The sequence below is a fragment of the Pseudogymnoascus verrucosus genome (genome assembly GCF_001662655.1).
Source record: "Pseudogymnoascus verrucosus strain UAMH 10579 unplaced genomic scaffold scaffold_10, whole genome shotgun sequence".
Classification (NCBI taxonomy): domain Eukaryota; kingdom Fungi; phylum Ascomycota; class Leotiomycetes; order Thelebolales; family Thelebolaceae; genus Pseudogymnoascus; species Pseudogymnoascus verrucosus.
The window spans coordinates 1-27073 of NW_017263661.1; the positions used below are offsets into that span (position 1 = coordinate 1).

The 27073-nt window shown below is 48.6% G+C and overlaps 12 protein-coding genes across 12 annotated transcripts; 6 read left to right on the top strand and 6 right to left on the bottom strand.

Annotated features, from left to right (window-relative positions):
* Positions 1-3137: 3137 nt before the first annotated feature.
* VE01_03237 (uncharacterized protein) lies at positions 3138-4925 on the top strand. The gene is made up of 3 exons (XM_018272733.2): positions 3138-4074; positions 4132-4353; positions 4425-4925. The coding sequence occupies exons 1-3, from the start codon at positions 3568-3570 to the stop codon at positions 4674-4676; spliced, it is 981 nt and encodes a 326-aa protein (XP_018132402.1). The 5' UTR covers positions 3138-3567; the 3' UTR covers positions 4677-4925.
* Positions 4926-5013: 88 nt separating this feature from the next.
* Positions 5014-6772, bottom strand: VE01_03238 (uncharacterized protein). The gene is made up of 3 exons (XM_059463515.1): positions 5826-6772; positions 5393-5784; positions 5014-5350 (listed from the first exon to the last, which is right to left on the bottom strand). Exons 1-3 carry the CDS (start codon positions 6233-6235, stop codon positions 5121-5123), a joined length of 1032 nt encoding a protein of 343 aa, XP_059319884.1. The 5' UTR covers positions 6236-6772; the 3' UTR covers positions 5014-5120.
* Positions 6773-7818: 1046 nt separating this feature from the next.
* VE01_03239 (uncharacterized protein) lies at positions 7819-9260 on the top strand. The gene is made up of 3 exons (XM_018272735.2): positions 7819-8376; positions 8420-8624; positions 8668-9260. The coding sequence occupies exons 1-3, from the start codon at positions 8007-8009 to the stop codon at positions 9125-9127; spliced, it is 1035 nt and encodes a 344-aa protein (XP_018132473.1). The 5' UTR covers positions 7819-8006; the 3' UTR covers positions 9128-9260.
* Positions 9261-10547, top strand: HEM3_1 (porphobilinogen deaminase). The gene has a single exon (XM_018272736.2). The coding sequence runs from the start codon at positions 9340-9342 to the stop codon at positions 10402-10404; it is 1065 nt and encodes a 354-aa protein (XP_018132504.1). The 5' UTR covers positions 9261-9339; the 3' UTR covers positions 10405-10547.
* VE01_03241 (uncharacterized protein) lies at positions 10544-11464 on the bottom strand. Its single transcript, XM_018272737.2, has 2 exons — positions 11055-11464; positions 10544-11009 (listed from the first exon to the last, which is right to left on the bottom strand). The coding sequence occupies exons 1-2, from the start codon at positions 11167-11169 to the stop codon at positions 10612-10614; spliced, it is 513 nt and encodes a 170-aa protein (XP_018132509.1). The 5' UTR covers positions 11170-11464; the 3' UTR covers positions 10544-10611.
* Positions 11449-13951, top strand: VE01_03242 (uncharacterized protein). Its single transcript, XM_018272738.2, has 3 exons — positions 11449-12608; positions 12657-12731; positions 12781-13951. The coding sequence occupies exons 1-3, from the start codon at positions 11787-11789 to the stop codon at positions 12880-12882; spliced, it is 999 nt and encodes a 332-aa protein (XP_018132502.1). The 5' UTR covers positions 11449-11786; the 3' UTR covers positions 12883-13951.
* Positions 13241-15362, bottom strand: VE01_03243 (uncharacterized protein; the record flags this gene model as incomplete). Its single annotated transcript, XM_018272739.2, has 1 exon — positions 13241-15362. One exon carries the CDS (start codon positions 15360-15362, stop codon positions 13347-13349), a length of 2016 nt encoding a protein of 671 aa, XP_018132503.1. The 3' UTR covers positions 13241-13346.
* A 17-nt stretch (positions 15363-15379) lies between these two features.
* Positions 15380-15963, bottom strand: VE01_10758 (uncharacterized protein). The gene has a single exon (XM_059464210.1). It carries the CDS (start codon positions 15901-15903, stop codon positions 15505-15507), a length of 399 nt encoding a protein of 132 aa, XP_059320193.1. The 5' UTR covers positions 15904-15963; the 3' UTR covers positions 15380-15504.
* Positions 15964-16036: 73 nt separating this feature from the next.
* On the bottom strand, positions 16037-17294 carry VE01_03244 (uncharacterized protein). Its single transcript, XM_018272740.2, has 4 exons — positions 17256-17294; positions 17023-17204; positions 16645-16957; positions 16037-16598 (listed from the first exon to the last, which is right to left on the bottom strand). Exons 2-4 carry the CDS (start codon positions 17163-17165, stop codon positions 16473-16475), a joined length of 582 nt encoding a protein of 193 aa, XP_018132500.1. The 5' UTR covers positions 17166-17204; positions 17256-17294; the 3' UTR covers positions 16037-16472.
* A 139-nt stretch (positions 17295-17433) lies between these two features.
* Positions 17434-21969, top strand: VE01_03245 (uncharacterized protein). The gene is made up of 3 exons (XM_018272741.2): positions 17434-17974; positions 18025-21046; positions 21094-21969. The coding sequence occupies exons 1-3, from the start codon at positions 17736-17738 to the stop codon at positions 21883-21885; spliced, it is 4053 nt and encodes a 1350-aa protein (XP_018132501.1). The 5' UTR covers positions 17434-17735; the 3' UTR covers positions 21886-21969.
* Positions 21970-22159: 190 nt separating this feature from the next.
* Positions 22160-25210, bottom strand: VE01_03246 (uncharacterized protein). Its single transcript, XM_018272742.2, has 3 exons — positions 24077-25210; positions 22925-24030; positions 22160-22870 (listed from the first exon to the last, which is right to left on the bottom strand). The coding sequence occupies exons 1-3, from the start codon at positions 24245-24247 to the stop codon at positions 22441-22443; spliced, it is 1707 nt and encodes a 568-aa protein (XP_018132507.1). The 5' UTR covers positions 24248-25210; the 3' UTR covers positions 22160-22440.
* On the top strand, positions 25058-27066 carry PFA3 (palmitoyltransferase for Vac8p). Its single transcript, XM_018272743.2, has 2 exons — positions 25058-25361; positions 25416-27066. Exons 1-2 carry the CDS (start codon positions 25160-25162, stop codon positions 26801-26803), a joined length of 1590 nt encoding a protein of 529 aa, XP_018132508.2. The 5' UTR covers positions 25058-25159; the 3' UTR covers positions 26804-27066.
* The last annotated feature ends 7 nt before the right edge of the window (positions 27067-27073 follow it).

The following is a 27073-nucleotide window of genomic DNA, read 5'->3' on the forward strand; positions in this document are numbered from 1 at the left end:
ACCTAAATCTAACCCTAACCCTAACCCTAACCCTAACCCTAACCCTAACCCTAACCCTAACCCTAAGAATATATATAGGTACTAGGGGTAATTATTCCTTAATATATCTAACTTAGTTAATTCCTATTCTATTTTTACCTTGTCTATAAGCTTAGATTCTTCTATAGTTATATATAATCTTTCTATGTCCCTATCTATAGGTTTATAACTTATAGTAGCTTTATCTACTTATAGTTCCTAGGGTTTAGGTCCCTAAGTGTTGTCCTACTATTTATCTTATATATTGTATTCTATAAGCTTGTATTTTAACTATATAGTAGCTTCCTTAGAGGTATAGTTTACTCCTTAGAGCTCCCTTCCTTATAGGTACCTAAGGCAACACCTTATAGTATAAACTATAACTTTCTAGTCTTATTAAGTACCTATCTATCCTATTAGGGGTAGTAGTATAGGAATTACTTAGGGAGTTCCTTTATAGAGTATACTTTACCTATAGATATCTACTACTTCTAGTAGGTTCTCCTTAAAGGTAATCTCCTTTATATCTTCTTTAAACTCTTTTAGCTAGAGTTTCTAAGATTCTATTAATCCCTTGTTTAGGAGTTTGTTCTTAACTTTAAGCAATATGTTAAACTTATTAAGATCCTTATTATCTAAGCTTTACCCTTTTAGGGTACTAATACTATTAATTCCCTAATTAGGTTTATTTGTAAATGTAGCGTTTAGTTGTCCTTTCTAGGTAGCATTAAGCTACTTTCTAAACTTATACCCTTTATTCCCCTTCCTTAGTTATTTATAGTCTTAGGCTAAGTAGCTAGGCTTATTATAATTAAAGTACAATTATTCCTTAATTTACTTTTCCTTTTAGGGGTTATAGGGTCTTTTGTTTTTAAATGTAGCATTAAGTTCTATAAGATCTAACTATCTATTATCTTATTAGTAGTTGTCTTATCTTTAGCCTTTGTTCTTTTAGTAGCTATTATACTTCTTTAGTTTATTATAGTTCCTTTTTTCTTTCTAGAACTTATATAGCTAGTTATTGATTTAGACTATATATTTAATTAGCAACACTATATCTATAGGCTAATTCTCTATTTATATAAGTTCTAGGTAGATATAACTCTTTAAGCTATAGTAGTAGTAGCTAATAAGCGCTTTTATATCCTAGTAGGTTTAGTTACTATACCTTTAGAATTTAGTAGAGTACGTTAATATGCTTCCTATCTGTTTTAATAGGTATAGGTAGTCCTCTATAGTCTGTTAATGTTACTAAATATACATTATATTTCTTTCTTAAATCCCTTTTATTTACTAAAGATAATGTTAGTTATAGCTATTATACTTATTATATCTTTATAAGCAAAGTAGTCTTTAAGGAATAGTTTAATCTATTAGAGGGCTTCTCCTCTTAGGTAAGAGGCTATCTATATAGTATAGCTTTTAGTAGTAGGAAACTTGTTATTGTTAAAGTGTTAATATAGCTTAACCTATAGTAGGAACACTTTAAGTTCCTTTCTATTACTAGAGAACATATTAGGGAGCTTAACTTAAAGAGTCTCCTTAAGCTCTAACATAATAGGTAGTACATCTAGTATCTCTTTATTCTTAAGTAGGATGTTTTATAATAACTATAGGGTTAGTATATTAAGTTGTCTAATAACACTCTCTCTTAGGCTTAGAACATTTAGAGCTATAGTTACTTTAGTGTATAAGCTAGTACCTTATAGAAGTAGTGCTTAAAGTGTAATGCTAGGTCTTAAACTTATAAGACTTATAGAGGTTTTGTTACATTAGTTTACTTAATAGAGAAGGTAGGGGATTAGATACTAAAGGCTTTTATAAAATACATTATAGTATATAATAAATACTATATTAAGTTAAGCACAAAGCTCCTATCTAAGAAATAACTATCTACTTATATAGTAGTGTTATACTAAAGGGGATAGTTAGAATAGTAGACTCTTTAACTATTCTTACTATTCCTACTATTCTAATTATATATATATTCTATAAGAGGTGCTATACTTATTGTAGATACTAATTCCTATAGGTGCCCTTTTAAAGAGGCACCTTACTCTATATAAGTGCCTTTCTTAATAAGCACCTCTCTTTTACTAGGTACCTTCTAAGAAAGGTACCTTTTCCTAAAGATGCCCTTATTAACTAAGCTACCTATAATCTCTATGTCTATTTCCTACTACTAATTAGCTATAAGCTATTTTACCTTATTACTCCCTCTTATAGCATATAGGTTGTATGTTTTAGCTATAAAATACTTTTAGTAAAGGGGTAAGACTGCCTAGAGATCCCTAAGTAGTTATAACAACTATTAAACTAGCTAGCTTTATAATTTAGATTATAGAGAGTCTAGTGTAAGTAGAGCCTATATAGACAAAGACTATAGGCGCTTACTTAAGCTATTATAGCTTTATACTAGCTTTAGATTTAAGGAAGGGAAGGGGAAGGCTAAGGTAGACATTAAGCACTACTATAGCTGTTACTGCTAAAACCCTATATGTCGTTGCATCCTCGTTGTTAACTCCCTTAGGTATCTTCTATGCTAAATCACCATTAATCTTTAGGTATTTAGCAAACGCCCTGTAGTCGTAGTACATGCTACATGTACAACGCCTGCTACGCGATCGCCCTGCCTCTATCCCCCCGGCGCTGACTTACTGACCTCGACGACCTCGCTAGCGTAGTCACAACTAATGATACGATTTGAGGGGGCTATAAAGTCAATATGCATAAAGTCGGTTAGGTTGAGGCCGACTGCGTAGACCTTGCCGAGTCCTAGGTTGGCTAATCGCGTGGCAATGATTCGATTTGAAACTAGAGCTCTTATTGTGGCTGCGTGAATACGTACGGATCGGATGAAGGCTTTGATGAAAAATTTAGAAGAGACTGTAATGAGAGGGGATCTCGTGTTGGAGAAGTGACTAGGTGGCGCAAGTCCATTAAGTGCATTAGAAATAGCTTCGTCATTTGTCTAAACTCGTCGAACCGGCCAACGGCGCAACAATTGTGCCGTTAATGATTAAGAATCATGTTGCATCACTTGCTAGTATGTTTCTTAAAATTTAGAACCACTTATATTTTTGATGGGCGAGGTCGTTATTAGGTCATTAGGTATAGCCCATCATTACTTGAGACATACGATTACTGATCGCCCCGATATGTATTAAGCGATTAGTAATTGCAAGTCCTAAGCCGTTAATGTGCGACTGCCGATTGGTATGAGAGCCAATCTGTCTAGACTTTAGTAGGAAATCTAGAGTTTGATATCGGGAGACGCATTGTACCGACTGTCCGCATGCGAATGCTTAATTTCGGTTTTCGGTTCGTTACCATAACCATCTGGTCCGAATGGGCCCGCGATGTAATGAGCAGACAGCATCACCCGGCTGAAGGTGGCGGTTACTAAGCCAACTGGAAGAATATCGAATTATTCAATCGCCTGATCCTGTCAGAAGGAGGTGTCTGCTTTAAAAAGAGAAAGCCTTCACTAAAGGACCCATTAGATAAACCTTAGTTCCACATCCTATATCTTACAGTTCCATTGCAATCATGACTTCGATCTCAGCAATCCGCGCCCAGTTGCAGCCCATTCCCCTTCCTACGCAGTCATTCGCAGACCAGACAATCATCGTCACAGGATCCAACACTGGCCTCGGTTTTGAAGCGGCGCTACACTTCGTACGACTCAATGCGGCGCGAGTAATCCTTGCAGTGAGATCTGTAAAGAAAGGCGATGACGCAAAAGCCTCTATTGAAACCTCCACGAACCGCAAAAATGTTATCGAGGTGTGGCAGGTCGACATGTCCGACTACGATTCCATTAAAGCCTTTGCAACAAGGTGTGATTCGCTGGACAGGTTAGACGCTGTCATTGCAAATGCAGGTGTTTTGAGAAACACTTACGAGGAGTCTGATGGGACCGAGATTACCATCAAGGTGAATGTTATCGGGACGTTTTTGCTTGCAATCAACCTCTTTCCGGTTCTGAGGAGATCAGGAGCAAAAGTCGGAAAAGCATCTAGGCTAGTGGTCACAAGTTCTGTCATGCACGAAGAAGTATGTCTCTCTAGACTCTCGGGTTGGTCATTTTAAAAGTTAATCATTAATAAATAGGCAAAATTCCTAGAGCGAAAAGAACCCTCGATTTTCCAAGCGTTTAACAAGAACAAGAAGTCGTACATCGGAGATCGATACAGCACCTCTAAACTCCTCGAAGTTTTTCTAGTCCGTTCCTTAGCCGCAGCTATTCGGAAAGGTCCTCACGCCACAGAGCCCTTGATTCTTAATGATGTCAACCCAGGTTTATGCCATTCGGAACTCGATAAGGAAGCTAAGGTAATCACGGATTTCTGGCTATTCTTATTCTCACTCTTGAACCCAACGCTGACCTTGTTGATTAATCATAGGGAATCGCTAGCTATATCCTCTCAGTCGCCAAAGCCCTGATGGCTCGAACAACGGAGGTTGGAGGCCGTACGCTTGTTCACAGTGCTGCTGCTGGGACCGAAAGTCACGGGCAATACATGAGCGAAGCCAAGGTCAAGGAGCCGAGCACGTTTGTCAGGAGCGCCGAGGGAGCCAAGACTCAAGAACGTGTGCATAAGGAGTTGATGGATATTCTGGAGACGATCCAACCAGGGATCACTGACAAGATATAATTAGGGGGTTTCTAGGCGTTGTTGCGACGACTAGAGTAGTAATTCTATTTAACGATGTGACGGCTAGGAGGCTGCTGAAAATGGCAGCTTTCGTCGCTGTTTTACGTAGCTTACTTGCCTACTTTTCAATACTCCCACGCCCTAAACTTAATCGCCGCACACCTATTGTGCCTTAGGTTCATACACAACTGCTAAAAGACACTTTCTAAGAAAGCATGTTAGAATTAATCTAACTTCCCTATAAAGATCTATATAACTTAGTCTACACCTTTAGGAAAGTGACTTACTCTACTACATAGGTAGTAGTGATTTGTGCCTATTAACCTATGCACTAGTAAGGTAGTATATACACATATAAATCAATTCCGGTTATCTATTTCAAAGCCATCACGCGCTTTCAAAATGGTAGATGTCTTCTAGCAATCGATCCGGCAGGCACGATCCCTACAAACACTGCGAGTACCACTGATTCGACACTTTACATGTATACCCACTCGCGCAGACCGTCGGTCCCGTCCATCCTTGCCCGCCACACTGATCCCAGTGAGCAGCCGTTCCGCCATTGCCTGTCCCCGTCCCAGGGTTCGTGGGAGTTCCGCCGCCACTCGGATTCCCCAATCCCGCGCCAGGATTGACTCCAGTGACCGGATTGTTGCCTGGCAGAGCAGCGAGCCCTATACAGTCAGCGAGAACAAGTAGAACCAAAGCACACTTACATCCGTCCACCTCCTCGTTGACAGAGCGAGCCTTTGAGCAGGCATTCCCCGCGGCGATCGACTGCTCCGAGAGCGCGGCACAGGGCCCGGGCTGGCAGTTGGTGTCCATGGCCTGCTGCAGCGACGTATCCTTCCAGCCAAAGACATAATCGCCATGCGTTCCGTAGCCGGTCGGGTCACCATAACTCCAGATGAAAGGCTGGCTGCCGTCTGAGGGCCAGAGGGCTCTGTCATTGTAGGGCGTCGTGTCCCATATGACCTCGTAGAAGAGCTGTGGGAGCTTGACGGGGTGGGATGCTGGACAAGGTCCGTTGCTCTCAAATGTCCCGCTAGATGGGTAGGCGACATGGGTCGTGTGGTCTGCGCTGTCAAGGTTGACTCCGTCCCAGCATCTTATCTGTTAGCCAGCACAACAAAGAAGAAGAAGACTCACGTCGGAAACCTGACGTTGGACATGATACCAGCAGGACACGGCAGCACTGGCATATTCGTTGTCTCGCCAGTCCTCGTCGAAGCGTCCTGTAGACATGTAAATGTGAGCTGGCGGTTCTTTGATGATTCAGCAGCAGTCCGGTACATCGGGCTGCCGACGACCATGCGGAATCCCTTCTTGAAGGCAGTGACCTTGCTCCCATCGTATGGTTGGGAGTAATAGACAGTCATGCCGCCCTTTGCCGACTCAAAGCCTTGGTTCCCCTTTTGCTTGACGCGGATGAAGCTTCCGTTTCGGGCTTGAAAGTACAGCGTTGCAGTCCAGTAGTTGGAGAAGTCTTGCGTGAAGGTGCAGGTGGTGCAGGTAGATGCAGTCGGGAGATCAATCGCCGGATCCATGGTGGCGTTCATTGCATTCTAAAAAGTAAGCGGCGAAAATTATCAGGGCAAAACACTCACCCCTCCAATAAACTAAACTGTCAGCATGATTCATAAAAGGGACAGGCGACTAACCTGGTGAACATGAGGCGACGGAATACTCCCAGGAAAGACCAGGCTACCAACGTCAGCAGGATCCACAACACAGAAAGGCTTCATACGGATCCAGACGCTCAGTCACCAGCTCCGAGCAGGAGAAACGAAGAATGGCATGGACGCTTGGCGCAAAAGCCGCGAGGAGAACTGTCCACTGCATCTTGAATTCTATGGAGATGGGACGAAAAGTGAGAACGAAGCATCAGGCCGGCCCTCCTTATAAGCACTTTGTTTGATGAGAAGCTTATTCCCACGTGCTGCCAGGTCTTAATCCCCGCATTAATCAAGAGTGCCGGAGAATAAAGGCTAAACGGTTAATCGTTCGGAGGCTTAAATGGAGATCTTATATCTCCCTGATGGGAAACGTGTCGGCGGATAAGATACCATACAAATTAAAATCGAGTCACAGGATAGACGCAGCTTCTCGAAGAGGACGGTTTGACGTTGGATGGCTTGATAAAATCCATTTCACATATCGGCCTAAAGGAAGGCTGTCCTCGACTTCAAGCGCCTGACTTGATATAATATTCTGAGATGGATTTGTATCCGGCTGCTTTCCCATGGTCGCCGAGGAAGTTTGAGAATCCAATGAATCCACGCTTATTAGGCACGGGAAAGCGCTCCGTAAAAGAGCTGTCATTTAAGAGAATGCTTCCGACTATGAGAATGAAGCCGGCGAGGATGATTTAAGAAGTGATAACGCCACATATTACCATCCGGCTATGTGGAGCCGAAGCTGCAGTACCGCTTTAGGTTTATTAAAAGAGTAATCCCGGCATATTCCCGCACGGGACATCCTTCCCCACAAACAAGAAGCAGGCCAAGCTTTCCAACTTCTCCAAAGAGTAAGTGGCACTTTCTAACCTGCCATCCGGATAATGAGAGGCAAATAGTTTAGACAGAATGGGACGAGCCACGTCTCTTTACAACCCTATTCGAGACCAATATTACACATAGGCTAATGAAATCTTTCATATATCAAACTTACAGGCTGAAGCCGGGCAGATGGCAAAGGCATCATTTGGCAATTTGGCAATGCCTCACATGTCCGGTCCGTAGTGAACGGGCTCGCAATCCGAAGTCGCTCTCGTCCTGGGATGCGCTTACAGACATGCTATTAAATGCTCACGCCGAAAAATTCACCCGTAATTCCTGACGCCGTATAATACTCACGCCATATGATGCCCTCGCCGCCGCCACGGTCGCTTGGCCGTGCGCGCTTACGCTGTGGTGAAGTTCTCACTGTGTCGGATGCGCGCTTACGCTATTCTCACGCCGCGAATGCACTCGCAGTCTCTCATGTTATGTGGTTGCTCATAGAACGCAGACTGCCATGAGCAGTCGTCGATGTTGTGGAGATACTCCCTCCACATGACCCGCCGCCGCATCGTCCCGCATTCTACCCGCCATCACTCCCTTCCCCACCTGCCGCCTTCCCCGCTTCGCCTTCTCCGCCTCATAAAGCATCGAGAAATCAGACCTACATGGTGTGATCGGAATCTTGTCGAATAAGATCGTGCGACGATCCTAGCACTCATACAAGGTTTGGCCGTTTTATGATCCTGGCTAGCGCTTACGTTCCAAAGAGTAAACCTCGCCGTTGGCGCAATCGTTCCCCTCAAACTGACTCGTACACAATCAAGCCATCATGCCTTCACCAGTCGCTCAGAGCCCGCCTAAGGCGGAGGAAGCCGAGGCCGTAGCCCATCAAGCTGAGACAACCATTGAAGTCGGCGGATCTGAGAGTGACACCGGGTACGAAAGTGAGTGGGCATCGAGTGTGTCAACGTCGGTATCATCGAGCGTGCGGGATTACACTTTTGAAAATGGGCGGCGATACCACAAATATAGCGAAGGCAGATACCTGTTCCCCAACGATGAATCGGAGCAGGAGCGTGAGGATATGAAGCATGCGATGGTTCTTAACCTCTGTGGCGGACGACTACATTATGCGCCACTAGATAACCCACAGAGTGTTCTAGATATCGGGACTGGGACGGGAATATGGGCTATTGACTGTGAGTCAGCCATAGACATCTCTTTCAATACTAACGCGTCCAGTTGGCGATGAGTATCCAAGCGCATCGGTTTTGGGAGTCGACTTGAGCCCTATCCAACCCTCTTGGGTCCCCCCAAACGTGAAGTTCATGGTAGATGATGCCGAGAGCCCTTGGATATACCCTATCAACAACTTCGACTTCATCCATCTACGCCATTTAGCCTCTTCCCTCAAGGATACGCCAGCGTTGATAAACCAAGCAATGGTGTAAGTGCTCTCGTCGCTCGGCGTCAATATCTAACATGGCCAGCAACCTAAAACCCGGTGGTTGGATCGAGATGCAAGAACTGTATTTCGATCTTTCTAGCGATGACGACAGCATCCCAGAAGCTCATGCATTCTCAAAGTGGCTCACGTTCGTGCGCCAAGGCCTCGAAACCTTTGGCGTCGATCTTCTCAGTCCTGCGAAGACCCAGGACCGACTAAAGGACGCTGGGTTTGAGAATGTGACAGAGCGCATCTTCAAGGTGCCAATCGGCACGTGGCCTAAGAACCAGACACTGGCCAAAGTCGGCCTGTACGGCCAGGCAATGTGCGTGGATGGACTCCAAGGAAATAGTATGAAGACTTTCACAAAAGGATTAGGATGGACGGCAGACGAAGTCGAGGTGTTTTTGGTCGACGTGAGAGACTCATTCAAGGATCGGAAGGTGCATTCCTACCTTACGTTCCGTGTCTGCTACGGACAGAAGCCGGTGGGAGGAGTTTAGTTGGCAGACACTTATTTATTGTTCATATAGTCTCCGTAGATATTGATCGCACGCTAATCTCGGGCGCACCCACAACGCGGGGTTATGCTTACTAAGCTGTTAGCGGGGATGTAATATTTGGACCTTTTGGTGGGGTTGCCACATAGAATCCAGAACACATCCAGAACTCTTCGACGAATCCATACTCCCCATCTACACAATCAATCGACATCATGGCGACTCACGAGCAACTCCCGTCTACCTCCTCCCGGCCTCCACTCGACCCCACCATCACGGGGCCCACAACCAACACGGTCAACATTGGCACCAGAAGGTCGAAGCTTGCGCTCATACAAGCCCAGATTGTGCACGATGCCCTCAAAGCCGCCCACCCCGAGACCGAGTTCAAGATTCACGCCATGGCAACAATGGGCGACAAGAACCAAGTAACTCCGCTGCACAGTTTTGGCGCGAAATCCCTCTGGACGTTCGAGCTTGAGCATGGCCTCCTCGACGGCTCGCTGGATCTCATCGTGCACAGCCTGAAAGATATGCCGACCCAGCTCCCACCACAGTGCAAGATCGGCGCCATCACGAGCCGCGAAAATGCACGAGACGTGGTGGTCATGAAGCCAAGCCTCCCATACAAGAGCATTGCCGAACTTCCCGCCGGATCCGTCGTGGGGACGAGCAGCGTGAGGAGAAGCGCACAGATTGCGAGGAAATTCCCAAGCTTAAAATTCAAGGACGTGAGGGGGAACTTGGGGACGAGACTGGAGAAACTCGACGCCGAAGATGGCGAATACGCCTGTTTGATTTTGGCGGCGGCAGGGTTGGAGCGGGTTGGCCTCGCCGATAGAATCACGCAGCATCTCGATTCGAAGACCCCGGGAGGAGGAATACTTCATGCCGTCGGACAGGGTGCTCTGGGTATTGAGATCCGGAGTGACGACACAAAGACTCAGTCGCTTCTTACGAAGTTAATAGACAATGATGCTCTGCTGGCATGTCTGGCTGAAAGAAGCTTGCTGAGAACCCTGGAAGGTGGTTGCAGTGTACCAATAGGCGTGGAGACTGAATGGATTGAGAAGGGCAAGCTGCTGATGAGGTCAATTGTTGTTAGCTTGGATGGGACGGAGGCCGTAGAAGCGGAGACGCTCGCCGAGGTCCTTTCGGAGAAGGAAGCTGAGGAGTTTGGCTTGGCTGTAGCTCAGGATCTGATTGCCAAGGGTGCGTCCAACATTTTGCAGGCAATCAACCTCACCAAAGATGTAGTCGTGGATGGGCCTGCTGCATAGATTGGTCATTGCAGAGGTGGTTGCTTCTAATTGCCGGGTGTGCGAGGCCGATATGTAGAGACGCGGCGTTTCAGATAGAGCTTTGCTTCAATGTCACCAATACGTCACACACTTTAATGAAAATCAACCCAATTCTAAAGCCGAAAACTCTTTGTATTGTCGACTGTCCAACAGATATACACTAATCTACCCAAGCCATCTCCCTATTTATTCCGATGCCGAAAACTCCTTGTATGCAGCCGCATCCATCAGCCCCTCCAAATCCTTAAGTCCCTGCTCTCCAATCTCAACCTTTGCAATCCATCCGCCGCCAGCGCCAGTATCCTCGGGTGCGTTGTTGATGGTTCCTGGCTTCTCCTCCAGAATGTTGTTGACCTCTGTGATTGTGCAGGTGATCGGGGAGTTGATGTCCGATGCAGACTTGACCGACTCGACGGCTCCGATGGTATCGCCGGCCTCAACCTCCATTGGAAGAGTTGGGAGCTCGACGTAGACAACATCGCCAAGGGCGTGCGCTGCGTAGTCGGAGATTCCCAAGGTTCCAGTCTTTCCATCCTCCGACACATCAACCCATTCGTGCTCGGTAGTGAACTTCTTTGCAGGTGCTAGAATTGTGAGCTTCAATCGACCGACTGTAGGGATCAACTAACCAGCGCTTCGTGCAGAGAATGAGCGGACCGCAAAGTTCTGGGTGCGAACACCGGAGGTGGTGCGAGCAGCAAACCTCGAGGCCACTGGGCGGAGGGATCTCATGATTGAAGCCATTTTGGATGCGTATGAAAAACTACAACGTTGCGATGACGACGATGTGGCGGCAAAATGAGTGAACCGTCGAGCAAGAAGTAAAGATCAATTGATCAGAGTGATGTTTTATTGTATGCGGGGATTGTGTATATAAAAGGCGACTATTCCATGAAATATATCAATATCTCTCCGCCAATGTCGGAGTTCATCCCCGACGGGGCGGATTGGCGCGTCTAATTGGCTTTTGCCGACCAAGTATGACGCGGGTAGGCCCTAAACAAGAACCCGATGGCTGATCGCGAAAGTACCGAGGGGGAAACACTTTAATATGCACGTGTGTCGCGTGTATCGCGTTTACCTTGCCAGCTGAACTTCCGCGTAACAGGAACAGGATTGGGCCAGGCGTTTGTACCGCGACTGTCAACAAAACGAAGCGTAACAACTGTCAAATCACTCGTCACCCAACATCTCACCTCATCATCCTCATGGTCTCCGAATAGAGCCCCTAACACTTCGGTGATAGCCCTAAGACCCTGTGGAACAACACCCAATCACACTCCAACCACTCGCCCGTCAATCTGGATTCATCAACTCTCTCTGCTGGGTCGCCAGCTCAATATCACGACGCCGTTGACACAATGGGCCACGATCTCTACCAAACGGCTCGGGAGCCTCAACAGGCCGAGCAGCAAGACGACTCCATGGGGGGTCTCGAGCAATCACAGACACCAACACCACAGTCCGGCCATGACGTTCGACACCAACAATCCCAGTCTGACCCTTCGGGCCACGAATTTCGCCATCAACAATCTCAATCCGACCCTTCGGCATTCCAGTCATCTTACCAGCCTCAACAACAGCTCTATGAACAGCAGATGAATGCCGACCCTGCTGAACCCCGCTTCCCTGCTCCACAAGCCCCAGCAAACAACATCCCGCGTCCTACTTCTGGCCTCTCTGGCGGGGGTGACCGATATGGTAATATGGGAACCACCTACCAGGAACAAAACTCTCGCGGTTCGTCTACCGCGGCGACAGATACGGGCCGGAACAAGAACAGTGTGGTGATTAAGGTCGGAATGGTTGGGGATGCACAGATTGGCAAGACCTCCCTCATGGTGAAGTATGTCGAAGGCTCCTGGGACGAGGACTACATTCAGACGCTGGGCGTGAACTTCATGGAGAAGACGATTTCAATCCGCAACACAGAGATTACGTTCTCGATTTGGGATTTGGGGGGCCAGCGAGAGTTCGTAAACATGTTGCCCCTGGTGTGTAACGACGCCGTGGCAATTTTGTTCATGTTCGACTTGACAAGGAAGAGCACGCTTAACAGCATCAAAGAGTGGTATCGCCAAGGTCGAGGCTTCAACAAGACGGCAATTCCGTTCTTGGTGGGAACAAAGTACGACCACTTCGTCAACTTCCCCAGAGAAGACCAAGAGGAGATTTCTAACCAGGTTTGTTACCTCCAATACATGTATGTACCCCTATCTAACCGCAGACAGGCCCGTCGTTTTGCAAAAGCGATGCGTGCAAGTCTCATCTTCAGCAGCACAAGCCACAGCATCAATGTTCAGAAGGTAAGTCCACCTTGACACGTCACGATGATCAGCACTAATTGATGCTTAGATCTTCAAAATTGTTCTTTCCAAGGCATTCGATCTGAAGTGCACCATTCCCGAAATCGAGAATATCGGCGAGCCACTCCTCATCTACCAATCAGTCGGTTGAATGACCTGATAAACCGGCGAAGAGACGATTGGATGCGTGAAATGGCCTCATCATGGCTGAAACGACCTGATATACGAAGGGATGAGGAACGAGGAGCATGATTTATGGCTGACTGGCTTTATTGTGACCCTATGGATGCTCTGGAAATAGTTGACAAAAATAGTAAGTCACGGGGATGGATGTAAAACGCGTCTCTCTCTGGGTAACGTTTTTCTGTACTCTACGGCGATCAAGGGTGCATTGTCAATGGAGTTTTAGCTAGTCCAGCAATATAGGGGATAGCTTAGGTTATTGCATGATCCATTGGGATGTAACAGTAATCACAAATCTCAGCGAGAGAATACATCAGTATGTTCCATTGTCTTGCAATCAGTGTGGATTTATAAAGAATGAAACCCCCATTTAGTTTGCCAAAGTTTTCTCCTCATCGATGCCCCTTTCTCGGGTGCAATTATACACGCAGCCTACGACTTGGCCTTTGCTGTTTCTGCCGCGGCACGTATTTTTCTGTTCCTTCTATTCCGAGATTTCTTTGACCTTTTTCTCATCCCCATTGGATTTTCAACTTTGTCAGTCGGCTGCGAAGTAGAAGCCTTGGAGGTTTGGCCTTCCCCTTCGGCATTCGAGCGGCTGGTGGCCGTCGCCGGCTCGTCGGAATGTGTCGCAGTTTCGGGGGCCTTGGGCTCTTCGGACTGCGTCGTACTTTCGGCGGCTGTTTGCTCGTCGGATTGTGTCTTGGTTTCGGAGGTTGCGGCGTCCGGTATACTACAGGAATTCCCAGCGTCCATTTCAATTTCAGGTGCCAACGATACTACCACATGACCCTCATCCATGGTCTCATGTGCGACATGGTATACATCCGACATGTGTTGCTCCGCAGAGATGAAATCACAGTCTGATGACAGCAAATCCTTATCAGGCGTAGGTTGTCCAGCGGCCCTTAAGTCGGCCGATCCAAGGCTGGTTGGAAAGGTCTCTGGGGAGCTCACTTCGATCCAATCATCAGTTACGCTATCGAGGGTTTTCGAGGTGGAGCCAGTAAACTCGGTGGCAGAAGATTCGCCGCGTTGCAACCTGTATGCAGTCTCGGGAGCCATGATATCCTTAACAGCAGGACTGTTGGCACCTTCAAGGGTACCTCCCACGACATCATTGTTCACGTTGTCGAACAGATCAGTGCAACCCTTTGGCAAACGGTCATCGACTATATCTTCTTCCACTATATCCGAACCTCTCGGGACCTCTATGATACTCTTGAACGAGTCATTCGATGGGTCGGTGGACTGTCCCCTCGGAGTATTGGATGAATCTTTGGCCCATTCTGTCGGGATATTCAAAAACTTATCAATGTCAATGAGGTATCTTATCAAAGACTCAGCTCGTCCGAGGGACCTGGGGGCCTTCACGCCATCATCTTGATGTGTTACTTCTGAAGTATAATTTGACACCTGCGCATTGCAGCTATCATGCAGCATCTCTAAGGGGGTAATAGAAAAGCGCCGGAGTATCGTTGTTGGTGTCGATAATGGAGCAAATAATTCCTCGTCATGCATCTGATCACCACATTCCCCAACGTCTGCCTCTCCAGTATTCAACCCACAGTTGCACTCCTCCGCATCTCCGTCATCTTCGTCGACACTGTCAAGTCCTCCTGCAACACCGTCCAATCTAACCATCTGGGTGCCATTGAGCTCCGGCGTCAATGGGCGAGACCGGGGGAAATCTGAAAGCCGATGATGTTGCGGCCTATCCTCGTGCCCATAATAAACGATGACAGACTCGTCGGCCCTGGTATCACTGCGTTCTTGACGAAGGGAAGAGCTCGAGTATATTGATCCCAAGGCGAAAGACTTTACCCCAACATCCGAACGGATAGATGGGCTGAAGTCCTCACTCTTTGCTTCTTCTTTTATTGTGCCAGCCCCCGCTGGCATCTCCAGTATTCCGTCGGTTCCCTTTCCTTTCGACCTGTAGCTCAAGAAATTAGGCGATGGGTATGTAACTGGTGAAACTAGAGCATTCGGACGGGCTGGGTTTGTGGCACTTCTTTGAGGGAGCTTTGAATCGCTCGACCATCCCCTGAGATCTGCCGAGCTGCTCCTCCTGGTGATTGGATTCAAGGCAGAACCTATAGGCGATGATTTCCTCACTGCCAGTTTGCGGGGACCGTAGCCCGGTTGTCGAGGCTTATTATGGGAAGCTACACCTTCGCCTGAGTTTTGCGGGCGTTCCTGGTGGCTGGCATCTTGTAGGAGAGGCTCGTTGACATTCGTTTCTTCTTCTCCGGGGCTGGTAGGTACGGTTTCGATCATATGGCCACTTACAGCCATTGGTCTGAAGAATTCTGGTACCTCCTCAAACAAGTTCGATGTGGAATATCTCATCTGCTGTTGTTGACCAGGCTGTTTGTTGATTTCGGTTTCCCTTCGTTCCAAAAGAATCCTTTCCTCGCGGGCAACAACCTCCCACTCATCCTGCATGAGGGTGCACCTCGAACAAAAAAAAGATTGGACACAGTCCCCACCAGCCGTACCATCGATATTATATGTAGCTCGGATGCGAGAGTGCTGTAACATCACTATAAACCCTGACGATGCCATCAGTACTTCCAAAGGCAGCCGCTCAGACAGGATACTCACAATCAAATCCGACGCAACACATTATCATCCCAAACATCCAACACGGCCCATTGCAAATGTGTCGCCGTGACAAATCCAGAGGGTCCTCCCCTTCGGCCATCTGCTTGAGCCGGTATTGAGTCTTGCCGTAAATAACACATGGCATACAGGAGCCTGTGCACAACGTTGTGATGTCGTGATTCCGTGGCCGGAAGAGCTTTGTTATCCAAGGACCAGGCTTGCGGCGAGCAAACCCATTATAGGCAGTATTGCCCCAGCTTGACACCTGCTGGAAGTATCGCGGGCGGTCAAGGTAGGGCCCAGTCCCAGCGTCAGGGTTTATAGCATTGAGCGGGTATGATAGTGACGGGCGGTGGGTAATGGGAGACAAGAAGTTATCCATCTCCTCAGCCTAATGAGAACAGGACTCCTCCTCGTACTGGCAAGTTGTTTGGTTTCCAACTACCATAGAATAATAAAGATATCGCTTTGAAGCACTAATCAATGAGCAGAATATAATATGTTGATGCATTGTAGTTCGCAAGGAGAATAGTTCGCGACAGCGTGTATTCTGTCTGTCACATATATGGAAGCAACAAGGGTGTTGGATATAAACGGAAGCTGCGACGGAGATGGAAAATATTGGAAGGCAAGTGCGAGGGCGACAAGTAAACATGTCATGCCCATACGTAAATGAATAAAGCTCTAGCAGCGCTTCTAGCGGCCTCTCAAAGCTCTGCAGGGCAAGTACACCCATCGACAAGCATGTAAGAGGGAAACAGAACTTCAGGCGCATCTTTGTTGGCAACCAGCTTTCCAGCACACATGATTCAAATATGAGTTATACAGTATGTACAGGAATAGACCGACGCCAAGTGACAATGCCACAAATCTTCAATGCCCCCGATCGGTCTCCTTGCTTCTGGAGGATGGCCAACTTTATCTATGAGCCACGGCAACCTAACGAGACGATTAGTTCGAAGGTTTGGACACATCGACGGTATCTTTGGACTTCGATGTCTCTGGGGTTCCTTCGGCCTTCTGGCTGACATCGGAGTCTCCGCCAACATCCGTGGAATGCTTGGCATCCGTAGTTGGCTATATAGGTTAGTACATGTTAGACAATGTCTAGATCTGTAAATACCTTCTCGGCAGCCTCAGTGGTATCCTTTCCCTCGTCCTCCGACTTGGAAGCATCAGCGCTCGGCTTCTCCTCCTCGTTGTCGGTGGTGGAAGCCTCGGCCTCGGCCTCGGCCTTTGGCTCCTCTTCCTTGGATTCCTCTTCCTTGGGTGCTTCTTCCTTGGTCTCCTCCTCCTTTGCCTCCTCCTCAGCCTCAGCCTCGGGCTCCGCGTGTGCCTCTACCTTGTGGGGAACGTGAAGGTGGTGGGCTTCGGCGGGAGACTCCTTGAGAAGGTACCAGCAAGCAGGGACGGTGACGGCGACAGCTCCGGCAGCCCTGTAATCCAATTTTGTCAGCCTGCCATTCCCCATGAAGCTCCAATCGTACAGCGAGCAACTTACCATGGCAGGTCGCTGCTAGCCTCTGGCCCATGGCCACTGGAGTATCCGCGTCTGGCCGAGTGGCGCACCAATTGGGCTCTTGCGCCACCAATGGACAGGCGTGCGGAGCGAAGAGCTCCAAAGGCGGATCTTGCGAAAGACATTGTCGGAGAGATTGAAGCAATTGAGCTATTAACAAGTACCTAAAGTAGATATCAGTATTAATTGATTGTCACATGCAAGTTTAGACAGACTTTACTGGATTTGTGCACGTCGTGGACTCGATTGAGCTGTGACGAAGAAAGAGGCCGGGAGGAGGGAACAGAACATAACCGGGCACGGCATCGGAATATTGTAGTTCCTGGCGGGATCACCGCATCCCACGTTGGAGCTCCACTGCCATTTCCCCCCACTACGACATGCTTCAGGTGTCTTCGTTCTCCTACCATATCCCCCCCTCTACACCTTTTTCTACATTTTAACCTCACTTCTTAACTTTGGTGTCGCTCAGGATCTGGTTAGATTTCACCAGACCTACTCGTGAACACAAACACTACTGAGTGTGAGTTTGTTCACAGGGTACGGTTGCGTTGGTCCATTATAGACCAATGCGAAGTTTGGCTGAGGCAACCACTCGCTCACAGCTCCAACTTCAACAGCTGTAACATAACAGCCTCAAGACAAGCTCCATACAAGCTCGACAAGTCCCTGTAGCCTCAATACAGGCTACCATCATGTCGAGCACTATTCCCACAAACCCAAACGCACAGACCGTGGCAGCGTTGTTGCCCAAGCTCCAAGATCCAGACCCGGACTATCGGTACATGTCGCTGAACGATCTGTTCCAAGTCCTCACCATAGGTCGCCCGGATTTCTTATACAATGACTACAACACCGCTGCCAGAGCAGTAGACGGCATCATCAATACGTTAGACGACCAGAATGGCGAAGTCCAGAATCTGGCTATCAAATGGTGAGATCCCCCCACCCGAAACACCCATTCCATCCTAACACTATTGGCAGCCTTGCACCCCTCGTTACTAAAATCCCAAACACGATGCTGGCACCTCTTATCGAAAAGCTCTCCAGCCTCACCACTGAGAATTCCGTTGACAACTCTATCCCAGCCACTGCGCTCCGCATGGTCGTCATTACCCTCCCTCGCCCAGTCCCGGGTGTGGCTCCTACAAAAGAAGTCATTGAAGCATATACTGCAATGAGCCGTGTTCTCATCCCCAGGCTTATTGGACATCTTGTTGTTGCCCCATCCGGGCGTTCGAACCAGCCAGCGCCGCCTGGGATGCTTCAGATCGGCTCCAAGAAGGAGGTGGACGCTGAGGCAGTAGACGTCTTGATCGAAGTTGCCAGGTGCTTTGGTCCCATGTTGCAGCAGCCTGAAGTTGCAGCGTTGCAAGAAGCAATCGTTGGAATAATCGAGAATGAAAAGGCCAGCTCGGTCGTCAAGAAACGGGCCGTCGTGGCCATTTCTATTCTGGCGGTTTACCTTTCGGACAGTTCTCTCAGCGCCTTCATTCAACATCTTATTGAGAGCTTCAGAAATGTGCACATAACTCCCATCCAGCAACGACTATACATCACCATTCTCGGCTCGATGGCTCGGTCGATTCCCCTGCGCTTCGGCCCTTACCTGAAGGGCATTGCTCCATTCGTCCTGTCTACGCTAAGCCAGCAAGAGCTCGATAACCAGCTCGAAGAAGCAGCTGATGATGGTGAGCCAAACCCAGAAGTTGATGATGTGAGGGAGGCCGCGCTTGTGGCTCTCGAAGCATTCATCTCCTCATGTGGCAACGAGATGCGATTGTACACTGAAGAGATAATTTCTTCGGCAATACGCTTTCTCAAATACGACCCCAATTATGTCGATGACGATGAGGATGATGAGGAGATGGGCGGAACACAGTCCAACGATGACGATGACAGCGTTGGCGACGACGATGATTTTGAAGACGATGCCGGATTTGATGACGACGATGATGATGCAAGCTGGAAAGTGCGGCGTTGCGCCTCCAAGGTGCTATACACTCTGATCGGAACGAGAGCTAGTGGAGACCTTCTCGAAGATGGGACATTGTACTCGCAAGTTGCACCCGTGCTGATTAGCCGGTTTAATGAGAGGGAACAGAACGTTCGACTGGAGGTCATTTCGGCCATGGCTCTGCTTATTCGAAAGACAGGAGAAGGCTCGGCCGCTCTTCAGGCTAACGAAGGGAGTCTGGACTACATGTCCCAGCCGACGAGTCGTAAGCGTAGACGAGACAGCTCGATAACCTTTGATACCAAACCTCTGATTACAATGTCAGCTGGGCTTACTTCCCCCATCATCGAGCCTCTCCCTCCATCGGGACCGAGAGCAGACCTGTCCAGGCTCAGCCCAACTTTAGTCAAGGCAGTGGCGAAGCAACTCAAGGGCACTTCTATTCCCACGAAGCAAGCGGTAATCAATCTTCTCGCGAACCTTGTGTCCGTGCAGCATGGTGGCCTTTCAGAGTACTTTTCTCAGCTCGTCGACCCTGTAGTCGATGCCATCAAGGGCACGGGTGCTTCTTCCGCGCCATCCTCGGGCGTAGTCACTACTGGCTCTGCTTCGGCAACAGTCAGCACACTGCGCGTCTCTGCTCTCAAACTCATAAGCGACCTTTGCGAGACACACTCTTCTAGCGTCCTTCAGCCTTTCCTCCCAAAGATCGTTCCGGGGGTTGTGTCTGCCGTCAAGGATCGATACTACAAGATTTCAGCAGAAGCTATCGTGACAGTTGAGCAGCTCGTAAAGGCTTTGACGCCACCTCGGTCACGCATGGTCGGTGCCAAACATCAAACCGATATACAGAATCTCTACGATGTCATAATAAACCGCGTTTCTTCCAACGATGCCGATCTGGAGGTTCGATCCCGCGCTATCCACGCTCTCGGTATCTTGCTGGCGCGCACTACCAGTGGCGATGGTGCCAAGCTTCTCTCCCAGGATGATAGGGATGAGGCTTTACAGCTGCTGAAGGATAGATTGAAGAACGAGACTACCAGGATTGCATCGGTTCGTGCCATCGACACTGTTGCTGCCTTGAGCACTGGCAAGGATCAGCTGAAGCCGGACTGGGTCCGAGAGGTATCCTTGGAGCTAGCAGCCCAGCTTCGAAAGGCCGACCGCTCTCTTCGTGGCGCAAGCTTAGCTGCCCTCAAAAACCTGATCGTCACGCCGGCGGCGAGAAATAGCATGGACCATTCCACCATAAGTGACCTGGTCGCATCTCTCTTGCCTCTGCTGAACACAAACGACCTCCACCTATTGGGTCCTGCTCTGCTTGTCACTGCCTACTTGGTTGAGGATGATGCCAAGACTGTCGTGTCTCCTGGTTTGAACAAGGCTCTTTGTGACCTTCTAATGACGCCTCTAGGAGGAGCCGTCCTCGATGCTTTGCTCGTACTGGTCAAGAATATTGCCGGCAAGGGTTCCGGTCAGCCTCTGATGGGCGGCCTCCTTCAAGAAGTCAGCATAAATGGAGATCCAACTGTCGTTGGCAAAGTCATCGGCACGCTTCTCGTATATGGAGGTCCTTCTGTTGGCGTCACTATAGATATGTTCATCCAAGAGCTTGATGGAAGCTCTGACGATATTCGGAAGAGTCTGGCCCTGTCTGTCCTGGGCGAGGCAACCCTTCGTATGGGGCCAAATTCGCCGTTGAAACCCGAAACTTTCATGTCTCATTTCACATCTGAATACACAAAACTTCCGCTGGCTGCAGCGGTCGCCCTAGGACGTGCCGGGGCTGGAAATACGGCGTTGTATTTGCCTGCCATTCTTAATAAGATGAACGAAGGAGGGAATACGCAGTATCTTTTACTCCATTCTATCAAGGAAATTTTGCTAGAGGCTGGTAGCAATTCTATGGATATTGGTTCTCAGTCAAAGGCCATTTGGGATAGATTAACTCTCGCCTCCCAGGTAGAGGATAACAAAGCAGTTGGCGCCGAGTGCATTGGAAGATTAGCCATTCTCGACCCGAAGCTGTACATGCCAAAGCTGCAGGTATGTACAAGTCATCAACCCATAGTTCTCACACTAACCGTCATTAGGCCTACCTTCAAGATCCTTCCCCATCCATCCGTGCCATGGGTATCCAGGCCATTCGTTACACCTTACCAGATAGCGACGAAACTTTCGATGCCATCTTGAAGCACTCGCTGATTGACATGCTTACGACAATGCTCAACGATACGGAACTCGAGAATAGAAGACTTGCTTTGACAACCCTCAATTCTGCTGCGCACAACAAGTCGGATATACTTCTTCCGCGCCTAGGACAATTGATGCCGCTGGTGTTGAGAGCATCCGTCATACAACCAGAGCTGATTCGAGAAGTCATGATGGGCCCTTTCAAGCACAAGGTGGACGACGGCCTTGAAGTCCGCAAAAGCGCATACGAAACTCTCTATGCGCTTATGGAGACTTCCTTCTCGCGCATCAATATCCTAGACTTTTATGACAGGGTCATCGCTGGGTTAAACGACGAGCATGACATCCGCTCTTTATGTAACTTGATGCTTACGAAGCTGGTTGTATTGGATTCGGAGGAGACCGCCAGGAGGCTCGACTCGATTGCCGAATGTTTCCGAACGATCCTTTCGACCAAGTTGAAGGACAATGCTGTGAAACAGGAGATCGAGAAGCAAGATGAGGCACGCAAAGGGGTTCTACGCGTTAGTCTTCTGTTGCACAATGCCATCCCAGCGGCCTCTTCAAACATGGGCATAGCAACTGGTCAACACCAGACTTGGCGGACATTTTGGGAGTGGGTGGAGAAAGATTATGAGCCACAGCTTCGTCACATCCGTGATGAGGGGCGTGAAACCGGTCCTACTTATTAGCTTTAGCGGCCTATCTACTATGAATTTGATGAGACATGAACTCAACGATAGATACCACAATACAAGATTGGTATGAACAACTGGTGTTGTTTGTTAATTGATGTAGTTCCCGTGATGTGATTTCGTGACAGTATCCTATAAAGGCGAGCTTACTCGAATAAATCGGTCTGTAATGCAACAACCCATCCTACCCACCACGGAAAAATTGATTCAGGTCACCACAAGTTTCAATTCACAGTAAAAATTACTAAGGAGGTAAGTACGTTCCATTAATGTTCATGTAAATACTTTCGGGTGATCCACCTCTTAATGTTCCCTTTGTGGCATCATCCTAGGTTTCAAAAATCAAGACCTTGGGCCTCAATAACAAGAAGTAGCAATCTCCGGGGCTTAGAGTGAGCGAATAACATCAAAGGTCCCAAACACCATGGCTACCCACAATAGTCTCTAGGCGGACGCCTTCAAACCAGGAGGCAAAAACCAGCATGGCAAGATCAAGTTTCTAGCATAACAGTAGCACAGGTTCTGTTTCACGGCACAGGCGATGTCTCCCGCTTACTGATCCCACTCGGCATTCTTCTCTGCTTCGATCCGAGCTCTCTCTTCCTCCTGCTTCTGTTCGCGTTCTCGGATTCTTGCTAACCGATACTCAGGGTCTTGGACAGCATTGACAATCACCTCTTCTTTGGCCTCGTGGACGGTATCAAGCGGAAGCTTTGGAACTATCTGCGCCGAATAGTATCGGTGCGTGTTATCGTCATGGATGCCGGCTGTGTCAATCATACCCGCGGCAACCTGGTCCATTAGTTGACTAAACCGACGATCGTCCCGAGCATTACATCTGTTAGTTTGGGATTCGAGATGCTGCGTAATGGCAGAAGCACTGCGAAATTGGTTGAAACAGAATGGGCACGAGTAGAGGTCGGTAAGGTGCGCGTTCGACTTGAGATGCATGTACAAGGCCTGGCTTGAATTGAGGAGCTTTCTAGACACAGGTATTGGTATTTAAGAAATGGTAGGTGGAAATATAGCTACTTACGAGCAACCAGCGAAAGCACAATTGTACTTTCTGCTGAAAGGATTTCGATGTTTCTCCAAGTTATAACCCGGCTGGTCCGGATCGTACTGATGGTAATATTTTGGAGGTGGCTTCTCGGGGGTCGACTCGCTAGTTTCGGCTGCCAGTTGTGGCCTCTCCAGCTTAAGTCCTTGAAGCGATTTCAGAACATTCAAGGGCTTTGATGGTGCTCCAAGGTCAGGTCCGGCATGTGTAAGCATCGGAGATCGAAGGCTCAACGGCTGGCTTGATGGGTTAGAATTGTCGGTAACAGGGCCTGAGAACTTCGAGGAACGCGCTGGTGGTGGGGAAATCTTTGGTGCTTCCTTCTCCCATGGCATATTCTCAGCGCCTCCGGCTGCAATGTTGAATGGTTTCAGTCCGGCGAGGTTGGACCAGGCGCGCTTGGGAACATTTCTATTCGGTGACATCTCTATCAAATCCTCTTCGGCTTTGCCTTTCGGGGGGAGGTCCATGCCCGTAGGTTTCTTAAGGATGGAAACGTTATCTGTCGAGCCCACGCCAGGCTTTTGAATCGTCAAAGCCGGGAAGTTTCTCTTAAATTCTTGGTACTCAGCCTCCTTGCTTGGGGTTTCGAAATCGGTCATGATGTCCCTCGGCGTAACATGACTTGCAGGGCCAGCGGAAACGTTATCAACTTCAGACTGTACTCGGCTTGCAGGGGCAGCAAAGACTTTGTCAAGTTCAGATTGAACTCGGCGTGCGGGAGCAGCAAAGACTTCGTCTACTTCGGATTGAACTCGGCGTGCGAGAGCAGCGGAAACTTTGCCAACTTCGGATTGAGCTGTGCCTGCAGGAGCTGGAGAAGCTTCAAGGACTTCCAACGGAACACAACTTGCATTGGCAGTATGGACTTTGTCAATGGCATCAGCAGTTGTGGCAGTGTTTTGCTTCTTGGGTACGCCCATCTTCTTGTAATAGTCATCATTGGCGTCTCGAATCCTTTCGAACGCCAGTTTGCGAAACACGGGACATCCATCGATCTCAACATGTTGTACTAAACTCCCGCATCGAGTGAATTCCTTGTGGCAGCCGCTGCAGATCAGACTCTGGTCGGGTGGATGCGCCTGAGGCTGTCAGTATGGTAACAGAGGGGCTCGGTGAGGTCCAAACCTGGCGTTGATGGGTCTGCCTGCCCTCCTCAGACTGAAATTCCTGCCCACAAGTAGCACAAGCGTGTGGATGGTTATCGCTCACGATCATATGTCTGATGTAGGCCTTCCAGTCATCAAACTGCTGGTCACATGGAATGCATACCTCAGATTGCTCTGTGGGACTCGCCATAGCCGTAGAATATTGAGATGAAGATGATCGGGGCAGTTGTGGTGGTGTAGATGGTGGGTATGGTGCAGAATTTTGTGACAAGAGAGGTTGTTAGAGCAGTTGTGGTGATATATAGAGGTTGGGTGCAAGTTCGGAGTATGAAAGAAGTTGAGAGTATAAGAGAAGTTGAGGGTCTGAAAGAAGTTCAGAGTATAAAATAAGTTTAGAGAAATTGAGGGTATAAGAGAAGTTGAGGATATGAAAGAAGTTCAGAGTATAAAAGAAGTTCAGAGTGTTGACAGTTACGTAGATGAACTCATATATAGTTCCAGACAGAGAGAAAAAAGGCTGGTCAAAGCTGTGGTTTTCTACATCTTCCCAATCTTCCCAATCTCCCCGTGTAATAGCCTCCCAAAAACATGGGATGGGCCAAGATATCTGTGTGAACTAACACTGATATATTCTGCTACTACATTAACCTCATGACAGGATTTTAACGTCGACAAGACATTGGGAGAAAGCTCAAAGTTGGAACTACTCAGTCTGGTGTTCAGGTTTAGCCCACAACTAGAGGTCCTGCAATTAGTCAGGGGAGATAGAAAGGCGTTTTCTCGTCAATCGCTAACGTGGCAAAGCCTGCAACTCTCGGATTGTACAGTAAAGAGTCGTTTATCATTGTCTATCATCGTCGCCATCGTCAAAATCATGATATTGGTAGCCTCGTCGTCTGTGCGCGTCGGGGGTTTCGGGAAGAACGATACACCGAGGTCAGTCAGGGTAAGGCTGCGCCTCCTGAGGCTTACTGTACGTCGTGGCTGCCGCCTCACCTCCCCCGTCTCATGTCCACGAGCACGCACTCGTGCCCCAATCAACAAACCCTCGTTCAAATATCCTCATTATGCCGTGTGGTAGTGCTTTTGGTAACAAGATGTGATGGAGGAAATTTCAGCACCATCCACGAGCCCACGATCTCTATCAAATATGGCGGGCGTTCGCAAACTGATCCGGAAGTGCGAGCGATATTGCTGCTTGACCTTCACCTACTTTCCTTTGGCCTTCGTCTACAGCATTACCACCTGGGCAGTATGGGTTGAGGCCACGATAGGTTTCAATCCCTCCCAGAGTGCCTGGATAGGTTAGTTCTTTGAACCCTCAACTACGAAGGATTTAATTGCTGACGCTCGGGCAGGGTCGGGAACTTCATTTCTCGGCATCGCCCTCTACATCCTTCTCAACTGGTCATATACCACCGCCGTCTTCACTTCTCCAGGATCGACTACCGACCTACATAATGGCTATTCCTCACTTCCCACCCAAGCAGCCCCTGCTGCCACCTCCTTCACCGTCAAATCAACGGGTGAGCTTCGCTTTTGTAAGAAGTGCCAGGCACGGAAGCCCGACCGCGCCCATCACTGCTCGACTTGCAACCGCTGCGTACTCAAAATGGACCACCACTGCCCCTGGCTCGCAACTTGCGTTGGGCTAAGGAACTACAAGGCTTTCCTGCTTTTCTTGTCATACACGACAATCTTCTGCTTCGTCTGCTTTGGAGTGAGCGCAACGTGGGTGTGGACCGAGATTTTGCGTGATGGGCAATACGAGGATAACCTAACCCCCATAAATTACATGATGCTTGCTGTTATTTCAGGAATGATTGGGCTTGTTCTTGCATTTTTCACTGGCTGGCACATCATGCTCGCGAGTCGCGGACAAACCACCATTGAGTGCCTTGAAAAGACCCGGTATCTGTCGCCCGTTCGACGCGCGATGCAACACCAACATATTGCACAACACCGCTCCCATGAGCCGCCGAGCTACGGACAGCAGCTGCGCGATATACACACCAACGCCCTACCGGGCGTGACTCGGCCTGAAGAGGGCGCCACGCCTCCTGCGGAACCACGGTATAGAACGTATGAGGACCTCGAGCGTCAGCGGGCTCGAGATAGGTATCAAGAATACCTCGATGAGCAAGACTCAGAAAAGCTCCCCAACGCCTTTGACCTCGGCTGGCGGCGCAACTTGTATGTTTTGTTCGGGCCAAAGAAATTGCTCTGGTTCGTACCAATCTGCAACAGCATTGGTGATGGCTGGAGCTGGGAACCGTCTCCAAAATGGATTGCGATGCGAGAATACATGCGCAAAGAGCGTGACGAGCAGTTAGAGCGGGAACGGAATGCCGGATGGGGGACGGCGAGTGGGGGTTGGGAGGGGGAACCAGAGCCCGTGCAGATCACGAGGCACTATCTCAACGCGCCGTCTCCGACAACACCTTCGGGGCAGCGCAGCCCTAGCAAAGCCGACAGAGTGTTGGGCAGAGACCCCGGTAGTTATCTCGAGGAGCCCAATGATGGGCATAATATACGGATGGAGAGCCTAAGCCGAAACAGAATTGGCAAGGAAGAAGACGACGATGATTATGATACGAGTAGCGATGAAATGGAGACGCCGCGGCCAGGCCTAGTGCAGCACTTTAGTGGTTTCGGCGCGCAGCGGACATTCGGAGGGATGAAGATGGGTCTTGGCCAGGCACAGAAGCCAGAGGGAGACGAGGAGGATGGAGATAGTGTGGACTGAAAAATATGATGGAGTGTTGGATTTGTATTGATACTGCATGCCAGAAGGGCATTTATGACGTTTCATGAGCGCGATCTATCTGAGCGTTGCAGAGGCTTCTGGAGTTAAATCGGCATGGGCATTTGTAAAAGGCGGATTTCTGTATTTTGTACATTTATAGGGACGTTCTATCTAGAAACCCTCTAGCGTGAGCCAAGAGCCAGAGGCATTTAAGTCCATCGCCAATATTTGATTTTCGACTAAATGTATAAAATGGACATAAGGTTTATT

Bases quoted from the DNA above. Each gene is read 5' to 3' on its own strand.
- VE01_03237 (XM_018272733.2), top strand. From the start codon at position 3,568: ATGACTTCGATCTCAGCAATCCGCGCCCAGTTGCAGCCCATTCCCCTT. The intron at 4,075-4,131 runs GTATGTCTCTCT...ATTAATAAATAG, and splicing joins GTTCTGTCATGCACGAAGAA to GCAAAATTCCTAGAGCGAAA. The intron at 4,354-4,424 runs GTAATCACGGAT...GATTAATCATAG, and splicing joins AACTCGATAAGGAAGCTAAG to GGAATCGCTAGCTATATCCT.
- VE01_03238 (XM_059463515.1), bottom strand. From the start codon at position 6,235: ATGAACGCCACCATGGATCCGGCGATTGATCTCCCGACTGCATCTACC. The intron at 5,785-5,825 runs GTGAGTCTTCTT...CTAACAGATAAG, and splicing joins TCCAACGTCAGGTTTCCGAC to ATGCTGGGACGGAGTCAACC. The intron at 5,351-5,392 runs GTAAGTGTGCTT...CTGACTGTATAG, and splicing joins CAACGAGGAGGTGGACGGAT to GGCTCGCTGCTCTGCCAGGC.
- VE01_03239 (XM_018272735.2), top strand. From the start codon at position 8,007: ATGCCTTCACCAGTCGCTCAGAGCCCGCCTAAGGCGGAGGAAGCCGAG. The intron at 8,377-8,419 runs GTGAGTCAGCCA...TAACGCGTCCAG, and splicing joins GGGAATATGGGCTATTGACT to TTGGCGATGAGTATCCAAGC. The intron at 8,625-8,667 runs GTAAGTGCTCTC...TAACATGGCCAG, and splicing joins TTGATAAACCAAGCAATGGT to CAACCTAAAACCCGGTGGTT.
- HEM3_1 (XM_018272736.2), top strand. From the start codon at position 9,340: ATGGCGACTCACGAGCAACTCCCGTCTACCTCCTCCCGGCCTCCACTC.
- VE01_03241 (XM_018272737.2), bottom strand. From the start codon at position 11,169: ATGGCTTCAATCATGAGATCCCTCCGCCCAGTGGCCTCGAGGTTTGCT. The intron at 11,010-11,054 runs GTTAGTTGATCC...TCACAATTCTAG, and splicing joins ATTCTCTGCACGAAGCGCTG to CACCTGCAAAGAAGTTCACT.
- VE01_03242 (XM_018272738.2), top strand. From the start codon at position 11,787: ATGGGCCACGATCTCTACCAAACGGCTCGGGAGCCTCAACAGGCCGAG. The intron at 12,609-12,656 runs GTTTGTTACCTC...AACCGCAGACAG, and splicing joins AAGAGGAGATTTCTAACCAG to GCCCGTCGTTTTGCAAAAGC. The intron at 12,732-12,780 runs GTAAGTCCACCT...ATTGATGCTTAG, and splicing joins ACAGCATCAATGTTCAGAAG to ATCTTCAAAATTGTTCTTTC.
- VE01_10758 (XM_059464210.1), bottom strand. From the start codon at position 15,903: ATGGATAACTTCTTGTCTCCCATTACCCACCGCCCGTCACTATCATAC.
- VE01_03244 (XM_018272740.2), bottom strand. From the start codon at position 17,165: ATGTCTTTCGCAAGATCCGCCTTTGGAGCTCTTCGCTCCGCACGCCTG. The intron at 16,958-17,022 runs GTAAGTTGCTCG...ATTGGATTACAG, and splicing joins GCTAGCAGCGACCTGCCATG to GGCTGCCGGAGCTGTCGCCG. The intron at 16,599-16,644 runs GTATTTACAGAT...TAACCTATATAG, and splicing joins CCACTGAGGCTGCCGAGAAG to CCAACTACGGATGCCAAGCA.
- VE01_03245 (XM_018272741.2), top strand. From the start codon at position 17,736: ATGTCGAGCACTATTCCCACAAACCCAAACGCACAGACCGTGGCAGCG. The intron at 17,975-18,024 runs GTGAGATCCCCC...CACTATTGGCAG, and splicing joins CAGAATCTGGCTATCAAATG to CCTTGCACCCCTCGTTACTA. The intron at 21,047-21,093 runs GTATGTACAAGT...AACCGTCATTAG, and splicing joins TGTACATGCCAAAGCTGCAG to GCCTACCTTCAAGATCCTTC.
- VE01_03246 (XM_018272742.2), bottom strand. From the start codon at position 24,247: ATGGCGAGTCCCACAGAGCAATCTGAGGTATGCATTCCATGTGACCAG. The intron at 24,031-24,076 runs GTTTGGACCTCA...TGACAGCCTCAG, and splicing joins GGCAGACCCATCAACGCCAG to GCGCATCCACCCGACCAGAG. The intron at 22,871-22,924 runs GTAAGTAGCTAT...ACCTGTGTCTAG, and splicing joins TGTGCTTTCGCTGGTTGCTC to AAAGCTCCTCAATTCAAGCC.
- PFA3 (XM_018272743.2), top strand. From the start codon at position 25,160: ATGGAGGAAATTTCAGCACCATCCACGAGCCCACGATCTCTATCAAAT. The intron at 25,362-25,415 runs GTTAGTTCTTTG...ACGCTCGGGCAG, and splicing joins CTCCCAGAGTGCCTGGATAG to GGTCGGGAACTTCATTTCTC.